Genomic DNA, 16047 nt, shown 5'->3' on the forward strand with positions numbered 1-16047 from the left:
CGGGCCAAATGAGAACAGTGAGACCAAGGATCGAAAACAGCTGTAAACATCTGGGACTCGCCCTCTCAGGCTGGCCACATGCCCACCCCTCCCAAGACAAATGAATCCGATACTGTACAGATGTAGAGAAACATCTTTTATTTGGGTAGCATGTCCCAAAACATGGTCGGTTAGCAAAATAGATTATAGAGAATATGGCCTTAGGCACAGCCCTCCCTCCCCAAAAGTAATCCTGAGGGTGGACATTTTCCTTGGGCTCCTCAGGTATAAAAACAAAGTTTTGGCAGCTCAGTGTTTATCATATGAGCATGGAGCACCACATCCAAGTCCTGTATTCTTAGGGTGCAGCTCTCTAATCCTTCCCTGACCCCAGGCCAGAAAACATTTACGTCACATCCTAGGATCTGGTACCAAAAAAAGAACAATCAACCCCTCTCCACTGAGGTGCTGGGCAGGGCTCACTGCCACATTACTGTGCTTTAAGAAAGGAGGGGATTTGTTTGGCACTTTAAAAGAGTGAGAAGGACTAGAGAGGCCAGAGAAGATACCAAAACTGGCAGGGAGAGACCATTTGGCAATAGTTCCCTGGGAAAAGGGAAGTGGGAGCAGAAGCTAAAAAAATCAACAGGGGTGCTGAAATGAGCTAGAACCAACAGGATGCTGACTCTGGGCTTGTACCTCACCATACCTCTATCGCATAGCAGCTGGGTACCCACCTCCACCCCTGCCCCGCAGGGGCAGTCTGTCCTTATATATAGTGTCCATCCTCTGATTCTAGCACTCAGATGTCTTCCCCAATCCTCTTGCCCTGTGATCATGTCTCTAGAGATGTGACCATCTCTTGTTCCTTGGGCCTGAGGCCAGCCTCTTGTCTGCCTACTTCCCTCTCATTGGTCAGATAGTCCCAAAGGCTCCATCTCTATCTTCCAGAGAACATTTGGGTCCTCAGTACTTTCCTTCCCTATTACTTCCTATGTCCATACACTGTGGGAAGAGGAGGGAGAATAGGGCACCTGACAGTGACTCTCCCCTGCCCCTCTCTTGAAGCCCCCTAGATTTGGATGAAGAGCAGACCAGTGAGCAGGGCAAAGCCTGCTAGGAGCAGAATGACCTTGAGGATCCTCTGCTCAGAAGTGGCCAGCTCCTGGGGTAGGATCTCCAGGAAGGTGATATAGAGGAAGGTGCCAGCCGCCATGCCCTCTAGCACAGACTGGGCTAGCTGGTGCAGAGGCCCAGCCGACTCTGCTAGGGCTGCACCCAGCCCGATGCCTAGGGGTGTCATGCATGAGAAGAGGATCCCACAGCCAGCTACCACCTGTGTCCGCAGGTGGCTTTGCAGCAGTTGCAGTGATAGGCTGACAGCCAAGACGCCTTTGTGGAGCAGCAAAGCCAGGCAGAGCTCCATAGCCCGAGCCCGGTCCCGCTGCAACCCTACTGCCAGCCCCTCAAACACCGAGTGCAGGGCCAGGGAGAGAACCAGCACACAGGCACGCAGGGCTGAAGGCACTGCTGGGGCTCCTGCTGCCTGTGGGACCCTTGACCCATCATGCCAGTGCTGTGGCCCACCGTTCACTGTTCCCAGTAGAGCCCTTGTCTCCTCCAGAGGTGGTGGCCCTGACTGTTCCTTGTAAGCCAGTGTGATCTGCTCCATCACCAGGACCAGGAAAAAGCCCATGGCCAGGATGAACTCTTGCAGGGGGAACTGGAGCTGTGGGCAGAAGGGACAAGGAGTTCAGGAGATAGCCTAAGAATGAGAATGGTGCAGAAGAGTCAGCTGCAGAGTCTGGTGAAGGCCAAATTACACAGATGGTGGGGTCCCACACAGACACAGGGCTATTCTCTCAGTCACACAAAAATAGAGTTACTTGGTAACATAGACCAGAATGATACAAATTCACACAGATTATGGTGTCACTTGCTATACGTAGTCCAAGAGTCTCAACTTTGGCACTACTAACATTTTGGGGCCGGGCACAGTGGATCCCACCTATAATCCTAGCACTCTGGGAGACCGAGGCAGGTGGATTACTTGAGTTCATGAGTTCAAGACCAGCCTGAGCAAAAGCAAGACCCCATCTATATTAAAAATAAAAAACCAGGCTGGGCGTGATGGCTCATGCCTGTAATCCTAGCACTCTGGGAGGCCAAGCTGGGCAGATCGCTGCAGCTCAGGAGTTCGAGACCAGCTTGAGCAAGAGTGAGACCCCCTCTCTACTAAAATGAAAAACTGGGCAGCGCCTGTGGCTCAGTGAGTAGCATGCCAGCCCCATACACCAAGGGTGGCAGGTTTGAACACTGCCCCGGCCAAACTACAACAAAAAAATAGCTGGGCATTGTGGTGAGCGCATGTAGTCCCAGCTACTCAGGAGGCTGAGGCAAAAGAATCGCCTAAGCCCAAGAGCTGGAGGTTGTTGTGAGCTGTGATACCACAGCACTCTACCGAAGGTGACAAAGTGAGACTCTGTCTCTAAAAAATAAATAAATAATTGAAAAACTGAGGCAACAGGATCACTTAAGCCCAAGAGTTTGAGGTTGCTGTGAGCTATGATGCCACAGCACTCTACTGAGAGCCAAAAAGTGAGACTCTATCTCAAAAAAAAAGGGGGGAGGAGGTAGGAGGAGAGAGAGTATTTGGGGGGACCTCACCTAATGTGCATGATGTAATGGTACATTTCAAAACTATTTGGGTGTTTTTTTGTTTTTTTTTTTTTGTAGAGACAGAGTCTCACTTTATGGTCCTCAGTAGAGTGCCGTGGCCTCACACAGCTCACAGCAACCTCCAACTCCTGGGCTTAAGCGATCCTCTTGCCTCAGCCTCCCGAGTAGCTGGGACTACAGGCGCCTGCCACAACGCCCGGCTACATTTCAAAACTATTAAGGGTATAGTTGTGCTGGATGTGTTACTTAGTTCAATGTAAGCATTTCACATTGTCTATCAAATCAGTACACTGAAACCCATAAATGTATCAATGTACACAGCAATGATTTAATAAAAATAAAAAAATAAAAAAATAAAAACTGAGGCAAGAGGATCACTTGAGTCCAAGAGTTGAAGATTGCTGTGAGCTATGACACTACCGCACTCTACCCAGGGCAACAGCTTGAGACTCTGTCTTAAAAAAAAGAAAAAGACCTGTAGTCCCAGCTACTCGGGAGGCTGAGGGAGGAGAATCGCCTAAGCCCAGGAGTTGGAGGTTGCTGTGAGCTATGTCACACCACGGCACTCTACCGAGGGCAGTAAAGTGAAACTCTGCCTCTACAAAAAAAAAAAAAAAAGAAAAGAAAAGAAAAACAGCTGGGGCGGTGCCTGCGGCTCAGTCGGTAGGGCACCAGCCCCATATACCGAGGGTGGCGGGTTCAAACCCGGCCCTACCTCAACTGCAACCAAAAAACAGCTGGGCGTTGTGGCAGGCGCCTGTAGTCCCAGCTGCTGGGGAGGCTGAGGCAAGAGAATCGCTTAAGCCCAGGAGTTGGAGGTTGCTGTGAGCTGTGTGATGCCATGGCACTCTACCAAGGGCCATAAAGTGAGACTCTGTCTCTACAAAAAAAAAAAAAAAAAGAAAGAAAAACAGCCGGACTTGATGGCCCCTGCCTGTAGTCCCAGCTACTTGGGAGGCTGAGGCAAGAGAATCACTTGAGCCCAAGAGTTTGAGGTTGCTGTGAGCTGTGACGCCACAGGCACTTTACCCAGGGCAAAAGCTTGAGACTGTCTCAAAAAAAAAAAAAATAGCCAGGTGCTGTGGTGGGCGCCTGTAGTCCCAACTACTAGGGAGCCTGAGGCAAAAGAATTGTTTAAGCCCAAGAGTTTGGGGTGGCTGTGAGCTGTGACACTACAGCACTCTACCCAGGGCGACATAGTGAGACTCTGTCTCAAAAAGAAAAGAAAAATGTCTCCAGATATTACCAAATGTTTCCTAAGGGGCAAAGCGACCCCCAGTGGAGAGTCACCAATATAGATGTACACAAAAGGATCGAATGTTGGCCCACCTCTCCAAATGTTCACACGCAGAGCCACATATCATCACAAGGTCATTCAAGCTTATTATACATAGTCACATGGAGACATGGATCACTCAGTAATAGACACACAAAAGGTTATATCCTGGGTTACTTCCTCAGTTTTTTTTTTTTTGTAGAGACAGAGTCTCACTTTATGGCCCTTGGTAGAGTGCCGTGGCCTCACACAGCTCACAGCAACCTCCACCTCCTGGGCTTAAGCGATTCTCTTGCCTCAGCCTCCGGAGTAGCTGGGACTACAGGCGCCCGCCACAACGCCCAGCTATTTTTTGGTTGCAGTTCAGCCAGGGCCGGGTTTGAACCCGCCACCCTCGGTATATGGGGCCGGCGCCTTACCGACTGAGCCACAGGCGCCGCCCTACTTCCTCAGTTTTAGAGGAATAAAACAGGACAGAGTCTAGGATAACTTCCCTGTACAGGATAGGCGCCTGTGGCTCAAGCGGCTAAGGTGCCAGCCACATACACCTGAGCTGGCAGGTTCAAATCCAGCCCGGGCCGCCAACAGCAATGACGGCTGCAACCAAAAAATAGCTGGGTGTTGTGGCAGGTGCCTGTAGTCCCAGCTACTTAGGAGTTGGAGGCAGGAGAATCGCTTGAGCCCACGAGTTGAAGGTTGCTGTGAGCTGTGATGCCACTCTACCCAGGGTGACAGCTTGAGGCTCTGTCTCAAGAAAAGAAAAACTTCCCTGTACCACCACCTACTGTCTCAATTTTTCTATAATGAGGCAGCTTTGCTATGCGTTGGACTTGATCATTTTCTACATCCCACTTCCTCCGGCAAAAGCCTTTTGGTCAGCAATACCAGGCCCCTGGGAATTGCCTCCTATCTTTCCCAGGCCTACAGGGACCTCTATGACTAGCCCTTCAGGAAAACAGGAAGAGAGTGAAAATGACTCTTGCAGCACTCCTAACTTCTTGATGGCTAGAACTGAGAAACCCATAGAGTAGATCAGGCATCTGATAATAAGGTTTCTCACACTGTTTCAAGGGGCACATAGGGGTGACACAGGGACTAGAGAGAGGGCTGAGAGTTATGCCTTAAAACCAAAATCACAGTTCATAGAGTCATGTGCCAAGAGCCTTCCACACAGTCATGGCGTGATCTGTGAACAGATCTATACAAACCATCACTCCTAGGGGTATGCAACTGGACACACCACACACACACAGCGTCACATGCCCAGGCCAGTGCTCACCGTCACATGTAGGGCCACCAGAGCCTCATCTATGGCAGCTAGGTAGTCAGGCAGCAGGTCCAGGAGACAGGTGGCCAAAAAGACGCCCCCTGCGAAGCAGCTTACCAGGCTCAGGGCTTTCTGGCGAGAAGCTGAGCAGGAGTGGGAATGAGCAAATGAACCCCTGCAGGCCCACAACCCCAACCCAAGCAATGGCTAGCTACTCTTGCCTTCCTCTCCTCTTTAAGTCACCTCCCTCAGCCACAGAGCCTTCCCTAAACCAGGCACTCATAGCAGTAGAAGAGGAGAGGCTGACTAACCTGACGCTTCGTGGCTAGCTCCAGGCCGCCGCAGCACACAGATGGGCACCAGGCTGCACAGGAGAGTGAGCACTAGCAGAAGCACCAGGGCCCCCAACTTCACTTCCAGCCCCACAGGCACCAGGGGTTCAGAAGCTCCTGCCTCTGGACGCCACACCAGGAGCTCTGTTTCTCCCCAGGGCCCCATGCTGGTTGTGGTAGCTCCAGTGACTCTCTGACCTGGGAAGATAGACCAGAGCAAAGGGTAGTGATCAACCCGAGGGCCAGGTTGGGGGCAAAGAAAGACAAGCCCAGAAAATGGGAAGTCTGGTCAACAGCAGGCCGTTCCCTTGGCCCAGCCACTTTCTGACCTTCCTCAGTTCAGAGTGACTCATCGACTCCGATTACCAGAAGCATTCCTTTCTCTTCAAATTTTATCTTTCCCAAAAGATTTATTACAGGATCCAACAAGGGGGAAACTGTGGCATGGGAAGAAATATGTGCATATCTCACTACCCTTTCATCCAGACACCCCCGAGAACTTGGGGGCCACTTCAAAATAGGACCTGCGGCGGGAATCCCCTAAGGAGGATAGAGGCCGCACACACCCCACTGCAGAAAAGAGTGGATGAAGCCAAGGTGGGCCAAGGCTGCGGGAGGGGTCACGGGGAGCTCCGCGGACCACGCGAACAGCAGGAACTTGGGAGCCGGCCGCCCTCTAGGGCCCCTTTCCTCTGCACCACCTCCCACCCCCGCAAAAGCGGAGGGTAAGCGCTTCACGCCAAAGGTTGGGACGCCGGGCAGAAGGCCAATGGAGAGGGGCCTTAAGGGGCTGAGGTCCGGGAACTAATTAAGGCAACATGGAGGGCGGCGGCCTCGGGGCTCCAGGAGGAGGGGTCCGAGGCCGCCAGCGTCGCGGGAAGCAGAGGAAGAACGTCAGCGGTGGCACTCCGGCCCCGGGAGGCGGCAGCCCGCGCCCCACTCGCAGACAGCCCGTACTCACCTTGCGCTGGTCTCACTCCATTGTACCTACTCGGTTCCGGGCTCGCGCCGGTAATTCCCGCCCCCTCCCATACCCACCTCAGTCGCGAACCAGTGCCTGGCTACCAGTGACCATGCTGAAGGGGGCGGGACCAGATTAGAAGTGACGTGAGTCTGGAGCAATGAGAGACTGGGAGCAGGAGGGGGCGGAGCAGGCGACCAGAGTTAGGGAGGGCCGGGTTGGGGGTTAGATGGAAGACTCGGGAACCGTAAGCCCGGGGCGCAGTACCCGAGGTCAGACAAAGCCGGAACTACCGGTCTGCTTAGGCTTTGATTATTTGGAGGTTTTTAAGAGGTAGCTAGAAACCCTACGGGCAAGGCTGGGGCTCTGTCCTCCTGGCTTAAAGGCCAAATCTTCCTCTGCACTTCGAGCGATATCTTCCTGGCCTTGGGGCTAAAGTCTCTTTATCTCTTTGAAGACTTTAAAACCCCACCAGTGCATCGGAGTGTGATATGGAAGGATTTCTTTTTTTTTTTTTTTGTAGAGACAGAGTCTCACTTTATGGCCCTCGGTAGAGTGCATGGCATCACACAGCTCACAGCAACCTCCAACTCCTGGGCTTAAGCGATTCTCTTGCCTCAGCCTCCCGAGTAGCTGGGACTACAGGCGCCCGCCACAACGCCCAGCTATTTTTTGGTTGCCCGCCACCCTCGGTATATTGACTTCCTTCGCCAGCACCCACGGCAAAGAAATCAACAAGGCAAAACTAGAAAAGGGGAAAATCTAAAGAGAGGGTCTGTCTTCAAAATCATCCCTTCTTGACTCCCGTGGTTTCTGTGCAGCCTCTTGCCTTCACCAAGTAGGGAAAGAAGTGGTGGGACACAGCTCAGGGGCTGCTAAAAACCTACCTGGTGAAGGCCCCCTCAGCACACTTCAACGCAAACTATATTACCTCAAGGCGTCTGGCCAGGATTCTTCCAACCTCATCTGCAACTCTTCTCCCTCTACCCTGCGGGCCTTCCTTCTGTTTTTTGTTTTTTGAATGCACCAAGGTATTTTCTACTCAGGATCTTCACTGTTTCCCCATCCTGGATCCTCTTGACCCCTGCTGTGCTATGAGAATCCTCTTCTAGTCCCAAGGGACACTAGCCGTACAAAAAAAGGAATATTAAAAAAGGGGGCGGCGCCTGTGGCTCAGTCGGTAGGGCGCCGGCCCCATATACCGAGGGTGGCGGGTTCAAACCCTGCCCCGGCCAAACTGCAACCAAAAAATAGCAGGGCCGTTGTGGTGGGCGCCTGTAGTCCCAGCTACTCGGGAGGCAGGAGAATCGCTTGGGCCCAGGAGTTGGAGGTTGCTGTGAGCTGTGTGAGGCCACGGCACTCTACCGAGGGCCATAAAGTGAGACTCTGTCTCTACAAAAAAAAAAAAAAAAAAAAAAGGGCGCTCAGGGCTATGCCTGTGGCTCAAAGGAGTAGGGTGCCGACTCCATATACCGGAGTGGTGGATTCAAACCCGACCTGGCCAAAAACTGCAAAAAAAAAAAAAAAAAAAAAGATGGGGGGAGCTCAGCCTATTCTTTCGCAAAGGTGAAAAAGACTCATTGCCTACAGAAGGGACAGAGCAATGCCTCTGAAAAGGCTTTAGAAATAGACAAGCAACTTATTTAAGTAAAGGGGGAATGCAAAAACTTCTGGGGTGGGGGTCCTAAGAGAAAGAATCTATATGACTCTTAAGATCAGGATGCAAGTGAAATGGGGTATTAGTGTCTCATCACTTACTAAGAAAGAGCTAGCTCTTGCTGCTTTAAACTCTTAATTAAAATAATCAAAATTGGGCAGCGCCTGCGGCTCAAAGGAGTAGGGCGCCGGCCCCATATGCCGGAGGTGGCGGGTTCAAACCCAGCCCCAGCCAAAAACTGCAAAAAAAAAAAAAAAAATCAAAATTAGGCTCAGCGCCTGTGGCTCAAGTGGCTAAAGCGCCAGCCACATACACCTAAGCTGGTGGGTTCGAATCCAGCCCGGACCCGCCAAACAACAATGACGGCTGCAACCAAAAAAATAGCCAGGTGTTGTGGCAGGTGCCTGTAGTCCCAGCTACTTGGGAGACTGATTCAGGAGAATCGCTTGAGCCCAGGAGTTGGAGGTTGCTGTGAGCTGTGAGCTGTGATGCTACAGCACTCTACCCAGGGTGACAGCTTGAGGCTTTGTATCAAAAAAAAAAAAAAAAGGGCGGCGCCTGTGGCTCAGTGAGCAGGGCGCCGGCCACATATACCGAGGGTGGCGGGTTCAAACCCAGCCCCTGCCAAACTGCAACAAAAAAATAGCCGGGCCTTGTGGCGGGCGCCTGTAGTCCCAGCTACTCGGGAGGCTGAGACAGGAGAATCGCCTAAGCCCAGGAGTTGGAGGTTGCTGTGAGCTGTGTGACGCCACGGCACTCTACCGAGGGCGATAAAGTGAAACTCTGTCTCTACAAAAAAAATAAAAAATAAAAAAAATAAAAATTAGGCCGGGCAGGAGTGGGGAGGTGAGCAGAGGGAGGGTGATTGGTGGGATTACACCTGTGGTGCATCTTACAAGGGTATATGTGAAACTTGGTAAATGTACAATGTAAATGTCTTAACACAGTAACTAAGAAATGCCAGGAAGGCTATGTTAACCAGCGTGATGAAAATGTGTCAAACGGTCTATAAAACCAGTGTATAGTGCCCCATGATCGCATTAATGTACACAGCTATGATTTAATAATAAAATAAAAAATAAAAAAATTAGGCTGATAGCCGGGCGTTGTGGCGGGCGCCTGTAGTCCCAGCTGCTCGGGAGGCTGAGGCAAGAGAATCGCGTAAGCCCAAGGGTTAAGAGGTTGCTGTGAGCCATGTGATGCCACGGCACTCTACCCGAGGGCGGTACAGTGAGACTCTGTCTCTACAAAAAAAAAAAAAAAAAAATTAGGCTGGGTGCGGTGGCTCATGCCTGTAACCCTAGCACTCTTGAAGACCAAGGTGGGTGGATTGCCTGAGCTCAGGAATTCAGACCAGCCTGAGCAGGAGCGAGACCCACCCTCCTCCCTAAAAAATAGCCAAGTATTGTGGCGGGCATCTGTAATCCCAACTACTTGGGAGGCTGAGGCAAGAGAATCACTTGAGCCCAAGAGTTTGAGGTTGCTGTGAGCTCTGAAGCCCTGACACTGTACTAAGGGTGACCAAGAGAGACTCTGTCTCAAAAAAAAAAAAAAAAAAAAAAAGGAGGGGTGCCACCTGTGGCTCAAGGAGTAGGGTGCCAGTCCTACATACCACAGGTGGCAGGTTCAAACCCAGCTCTGGCCAAAAACTGCAAAAAAAAATGAAAATTACTGGCCAAGCGCAGTGGCTCACACCTGTAGTCCTAGCAGTCTGGGAGGCCAAGGTGGGCAGATCACCTAAGCTCACGAGTTTGAGACCAGCCTGGGCTAGAGTGAGATCCTGGCTCTATAAAAAAAAAATAATAACCGGGTATTGTGGCAGACACCTGTAATCCCATCTACTCAGGAGGCCGAGGCAAGAGAATTGCTTGAGCCCAGGAGTCTAAGGCTGCTGTGAGCTATGAGGCTAAGGCACTCTACCAAGAGCAACAAAGTGAGACTCTATCTCAAAAATAAATAAATAAATAAATAAAGATACCATCTCTACCATAAAATGGAAAAACTAGCCGGGCATCATGGCAAGTGCTTGTAGTCCCAGCTATTCAGAAGGCTGAGATAAGAGGTTCCATTAAGTCTAGGAATTTGAGGTTGCTGTATACTCAGGAGGCTGAAGCAAGAAAATCTCTTGAGGGCGGCGCCTGTGGCTCAGTCAGTAAGGCGCCGGCCCCATATGCCGAGGGTGGCGGGTTCAAACCCAGCCCCGGCCAAACTGCAACCAAAAAATAGCCGGGCGTTGTGGCGGGCGCCTGTAGTCCCAGCTACTCGGGAGGCTGAGGCAAGGGAATCGCTTAAGCCCAGGAGTTGGAGGTTGCTGTGAGCTGTGTGAGGCCACGGCACTCTACCGAGGGCCATAAAGTGAGACTCTGTCTCTACAAAAAAAAAAGAAAATCTCTTGAACCCAGGAGTTTGAGGTTGTTGTGAGCTATGACACCACAGCACTTTACTGAGAGCCACAAAGTGAGATTCCGCAAAAAAAAAAAAAAAAAAAAAAATTATCGGTAATTAGTAACATTAATAAAGAATTACAGGTCAGGCTCAGCACCTGTGGCTCAAGCGGCCAAGGCGCCAGCCACATACATCTGAGCTGGCGGGTTCAAATCCAGCCCAGGCCTGCCAAACAGTAATGATGGCTGCAACCAAAAAATAGCCGGGTGTTGTGGCAAGCACCTGTAGTCCCAGCTACTTGGGAGGCAGACACAGGAGACTCACTTGAGCCCAGGAGTTGGAGGTTGTTGTGAGCTGTGATGCCACAGCACTCTACCTCATGTGACAAATTGAGACTCTTTCTCCAAAAAAACTCAGTGACAGCTTGAGTCTCTGCCTAAAAAAAAGAATTACAGGGCAGCACCTGTGGCTCAAAGAGTAGAGCGCTGGCCCCATACATATACTGGAGCTGGTGGGTTCAAACCCAGCCCTGGTCAAAAACTGCAAAAAGAAAGGAATTACTGCTGGGAGTCCAGAGCACCTGCATCCTAGACCAAACTATACCTTAAATTATACATACGTATATATTTATATATTTATTTTTAAATTGACAAAATTATATGTATTTATGTAAAATATAATATATATAATATATTTATATATTTATGTAAAACATTAAGCTTCGAAATATATATACATTGCAGGATAGCTAATCAAGCTAACATAGATTACCTCACAAACTTACCATTTATTTGTAGTGAGAATACTTAAAATATACTCTTAGCAATTTTTCTTTTTTTTTTGAGACAGAGTCTCAAGCTATTGCCCTGGATAGAGTACCATGGTGTTGTAGCTCACAGCAGCCTCCAACTCTTGGGCTCAAGCGATCCTCTTGCCTCAGTTTTCTATTTTTAATAGAGACTGGGTTTTGCTTTTTGCTCAGGCTAGTCTTGAACTCATGAGCTCAAGCAATCCATCCTCCTTGGTCTCCCAGAGTGCTAGGATTACAGGCGTAAGCCACCACATCCAGCCTCTCTTAGAAATTTTCTTTTTTTATTTTATTTTATTTTATTTTTTTATTTTCAGCTTGCTTGTTCATCATTCTTCTTCATTTGAAGTACTCTTTTTTTTTTTTTTTTTGTTCATTTTCTTTCTTCTTTTTTTCAGTGCTTCCTCTGGCGATGCTCTGTCCTGTTGCCTCCGCAGTAGCTGCGATTACAGACGCCCACCACAACGTCTGGCTGTTTTTGATGTTAGTAGAGAGGGAATCTTGCTCTGGCTCACTGCTGTTACATACAGGTCACGAACCTCTGAGCTCAGGCAATCCACCCGCCTCGGCCTCCCACAGCGCTGGGACTACAGGCGTGAGCCACCACGCCCGGCCAGAAATTTTCAAGTATACAATACATTGCAATTAACTACATTAATCATGTTGTACAACAGATCTTTTTTTTTTGAGACAGAGCCTTAAGCTGTCGCCCTGGGTAGAGTGCTGTAGCATCACAGCTCACAGCAACCTCCAACTCCTGGCTCAAGCGATTCTCCTGACTCCACCTCCCAAGTAGCTGGGACTACAGGCACCCGCCACAACGCCATCATTGTTGTTTGGTGGGCCTGGGCCGGATTTGAACCCACCAGCTCAGGTATATGTGGCTGGCACCTTAGCCGCTTGAGCCACAGGCGCCAAGCCCAGATCTCTTGAACTTCAATTTGATGTGTGATTTTAGGTAAGTAATTTTTCCTCTGTAGAGGTTGGTAAGTCAGAGAGGAAACAGGGAATCAAACTAGGAGATGATCGCAGAGGTTCCTTCCAGGTCTAACGTTAAAAGAGACTAACTACAGGGTGGCACCTGTGGCTCAGTCTGTAGGGTGCCGGCCCCATATACTGAGGGTGGCGGGTTCAAACCCGGCCCCGGCCAAACTGCAACAAAAAAATAGCCGGGTGTTGTGGCAGACGCCTATAGTCCCTGCTACTTGGCAGGCTGAGGCAAGAGAATGGCTTAAGCCCAGGAGTTGGAGGTTGCTGTGAGCTGTGTGATGCCATGGCACTCTACCCAGGGCGATAAAGTGAGACTCTGTCTCTACAAAAAAAAAAAGAGACTAACTACATTTCCCATGTAATCATCTCTGTACATACTGCCTGCAGGAAGCCCTTTGAAATGTATTTAACCACATTTCTTGTTCTAGGAAAGATCTAAACAAGAACAGCTTTGCTTTCCTTAGAGATCTGCATCAGTCTAGGAAGTCTGCTTTGTGTCTTCACCAATTGAGCAGGATGCAGAAACATGAGCAGAACAGACAGACTTGGGAAATTTGAGAAAGCCCAGCATGGCAGCTTAATGTAGTATGAAGGACATGGACTTGAGCATCCAAATGGTGGTTCAGCTACTTACAAAGTAACCTTGAGAAAGTTACTTAACTTTTTTTTCTTTCTTTTTTTGAGACAGAGTCTCACTATGTCTCTCTCGGTAGAGTACTGTGGCATCACAGCTCACAGCAACCTCAAACTCTTGGGCCCAAGCAATTCTCCTGCCTCAGCCTCCCAAGTAGCTGGGACTGCAGGTGTCTGCAGGCACCCGCCACAATGCCCAGCTATTTTTGGTTGCAGTTGTCCCTGTTGTTTAGCTGCCCCTGACCAGGTTCGAACCCACCAGCCTTGGTGTATGTGACTGGTGCTGCAACCACTGTGCTATGGGCACCAAGCCTACTTAAGTTTTCTTGATCAACTGTGAGTTGCTTTGAGAATTATGGAAGCCACATGACATATAATAGTTGCTCAGTAAATACTGGATCCTGTTCCTGTCTTTATTTTTATTATTATTATTTTTTTTTTTTTGTAGAGACAGAGTTTTACTTCAATGCCCTCGGTAGAGTGTTATGGCATCACATACCTCACAGCAACCTCTAACTCCTGGGCTTAGGTGATTCTCTTGCCTCAGCCTCCGGAGTAGCTGGGACTACAGGCGCCCACCACAACGCCCAGCTATTTTGTTGTTGCAGTTCGGCAGGGGCCGGGTTTGAACCCGCCACCTTTGGTATATGAGGCCAGTACCCTACCCATTGAACCACAGGCGCCTCCCTTTTATTCTTTTCTTGAGAAAGAGTCTCACTTTGTCATACTAGGTAGAGTGCTGTGATATCATAGTTCACAGCAACCTTAAACTCGTGGGCTCAAGTGATCCTCTTGCCTCAGCCTCCTGAGTAAGTGAGACTACAGGCACCTGCCACAATGCTGGATTTTTTTTTTTTGAGACAGTCTCACTTTGTCACCCTGGGTAGAGTGCCATAGGGTCATAGCTCACAGCAACCTCAAACTCTTGGGCTCAAGCGATTCTCTTGCCTCAGCCTCCCAAGTAGCTGGGACTGCAGGTGTCTGCCACAACGCCTGGCTATGGGCTTTTTTTTTTTTTTGTGGTTTTTAGCCAGGGCTGGGTTTGAACCCACCACCTCCAGCATATGGGACCGGCGCCCTACTCCTTGAGCCACAGGTCCCACCCGGCTTTTTTTTTTTTTTTTTCAGAGATGGTGTCTCTCTCTCTTGCTCAGGCTGCTCTTGAACTCCTGAGCTCAAGCAATCCACCCACCTCGGCCTCCCAGAGTTCTAGGATTACAGGCGTGAGCCACAGCACCCAGCTCAAATCTTCTTACCCAACTCAAATCTTCACAAGTTGAATGATTACCAGTTTTTTTGTTTGTTTGTTTTGAGACAGAGCCTCAAGCTGTCACCTGGGTAGAGTGCCATGGCATCACAGCTCACAGCAACCTCAAACTCCTGGGCTCAAGTGATTCCAAGTAGCCGGGACTACAGGCACCCGGACAACACCCGGCTATTTTTTGGTTGCAGCCGTCATTGTTGTTTGGCGGGTCCGGGCTGAATTTGAACCCCCCAGCTCAGGTATATGTGGCTGGCCCCTTAGCTGCTTGAGCCACAGGCACAGAGCCATGATTACCAGTTTGAATTCTGGATCCACACCCCAAACTTCCCTGGTTTCCTCACCCAGCTACCCTTTATCTGAAATACCATTGGGAGACAGATGAAAATCATACCTACCTTTGTCATCACAACTCTATTATTTTATTTGAAGTAAATTTCTGGACCATCAGATATTAGAGCAAAGCAAAACAAAAAACAAAAAAGCAAACAAATTATAAACCACCAAAAAAACCCCCAGATCCTGAATTTTGGTATTACTTCTTCCTAGTGACAGATCTCTGCCTCCTCAGAACAAAAAAAATTACCTGCCCTGTGTGCCTCAGAGCTGTTGTGGAACAATGTTTATGAAAACATTTTGCGGGTGGTGCCTGTGGCTCAAGGGGTAGGGCACCGGTCCCACATGCCGGAGGTGGCAGGTTCAAACCTAGCCCCGGCCAAAAACCCAAAAAAAAAAAGAAAACATTTTGCAAGTTTACAAATGCTGGACATGTAATGTTGCTGGTAATCATACACAAACAATAAAACAAATCCCCAAATCAAACACAAAAGTTTTTTCATTTGCTGCAGTTTTTCAGGCCCTTGTCCCTTCGTGAGCTTACAGAGTCCAGGTGTGCCCTGTTCTCCAGCAGCGCGAGGCCCGAGATGCGGAGCGACCCTAACCCGCGGCCCCGCAGCTCGCGCAGCCGCGAACCCGGGTGGACAGGCGGTTACTCCCTGATGGGGAATGTGTGTGACCTGAGTTTGGGGTCACGTGGTGAACGACAGCACACCGGCTGCTCTTACCCACATTCTGAGAAGGTTCTCTGACTTCCCAGCAACTCCTTTCCGGCTTCCACCTGTCCCTTTGGTTGGTGGCCCGGTCTCCTCCCAACCGGCCAGCGCCACGGCCACGTGGGCCTGACCGCGTCTGACTCCCGGAGCGAGGGCCGGACGCAGCTGCAGAATACACATTCTGGGGGCGGGTAGGGGACCAGCAAACGTCCAGCCCGGCCCAGCCCACCTTTGCTAAGCTCGTGGCGGCTGGAGTTAAACGAGCACTCGGCTCCAGGCACAGTCCTTTTCACTCCTAGCGGGACCCTGAACTCTCAGTTAAGATTTACTGTCTCTAGGAGAAACTGAGGCAGAAAGGGCGCGGCTAATCATGTTGTCCTCGAATTACGTTTGTGGACGTGCATCCCTTGACCCTACTCCGAGACACAGCGACCCTACGGTGTCTTCCTGCAAGGTGCAGCCTGCCCTCCCGGTGTAAGGTTGTGGGTGGGGCGGGGCAGGGCGGAGCGGGTCCAGGATGCAATATCCTGGAAGAAAGAAAAGGCTTAGTGTTGGGGCAGTCGGCGGGCTAGGCAGACCCGGACTCTTCCGAACAGGTAATACCAGGGCCAGTATGTCTGAACCTGAGAGAGAAGGCTGCTGGCAGGCAGGCAAGGGTGCGGGCACAGTGGAGGGAGAGGGAGCGGAGGAACCCAGAAGCTGTGGGGGGTAGAGGCAGCCATCATTCCTTTCTGCACCCTCTGTTCCATGTGCCTTCCCCCAGAAGC

General features: G+C 50.3%; 1 protein-coding gene across 3 annotated transcripts; it reads right to left on the bottom strand.

Annotated features, from left to right (window-relative positions):
- Positions 1 to 115: 115 nt before the first annotated feature.
- SLC39A1 (solute carrier family 39 member 1) lies at positions 116 to 6630 on the bottom strand. Of its 3 annotated transcripts, none has more exons than XM_053592481.1 (4): positions 6495 to 6629; positions 5513 to 5731; positions 5214 to 5344; positions 116 to 1708 (listed from the first exon to the last, which is right to left on the bottom strand). In XM_053592481.1, exons 2-4 carry the CDS (start codon positions 5697 to 5699, stop codon positions 1052 to 1054), a joined length of 975 nt encoding a protein of 324 aa, XP_053448456.1. In that variant the 5' UTR covers positions 5700 to 5731; positions 6495 to 6629; the 3' UTR covers positions 116 to 1051. The 3 variants fall into 3 exon arrangements, with proteins under 3 accessions (XP_053448456.1, XP_053448457.1, XP_053448458.1); XM_053592482.1 differs by lacking the exon at positions 6495 to 6629 and adding an exon at positions 6008 to 6447; XM_053592483.1 differs by lacking the exon at positions 5214 to 5344 and having other exon boundaries at positions 6495 to 6630.
- Positions 6631 to 16047: the final 9417 nt, after the last annotated feature.

This window comes from Nycticebus coucang, chromosome 5 (genome assembly GCF_027406575.1).
Source record: "Nycticebus coucang isolate mNycCou1 chromosome 5, mNycCou1.pri, whole genome shotgun sequence".
In the NCBI taxonomy this organism is placed as follows: Eukaryota; Metazoa; Chordata; class Mammalia; order Primates; family Lorisidae; genus Nycticebus; species Nycticebus coucang.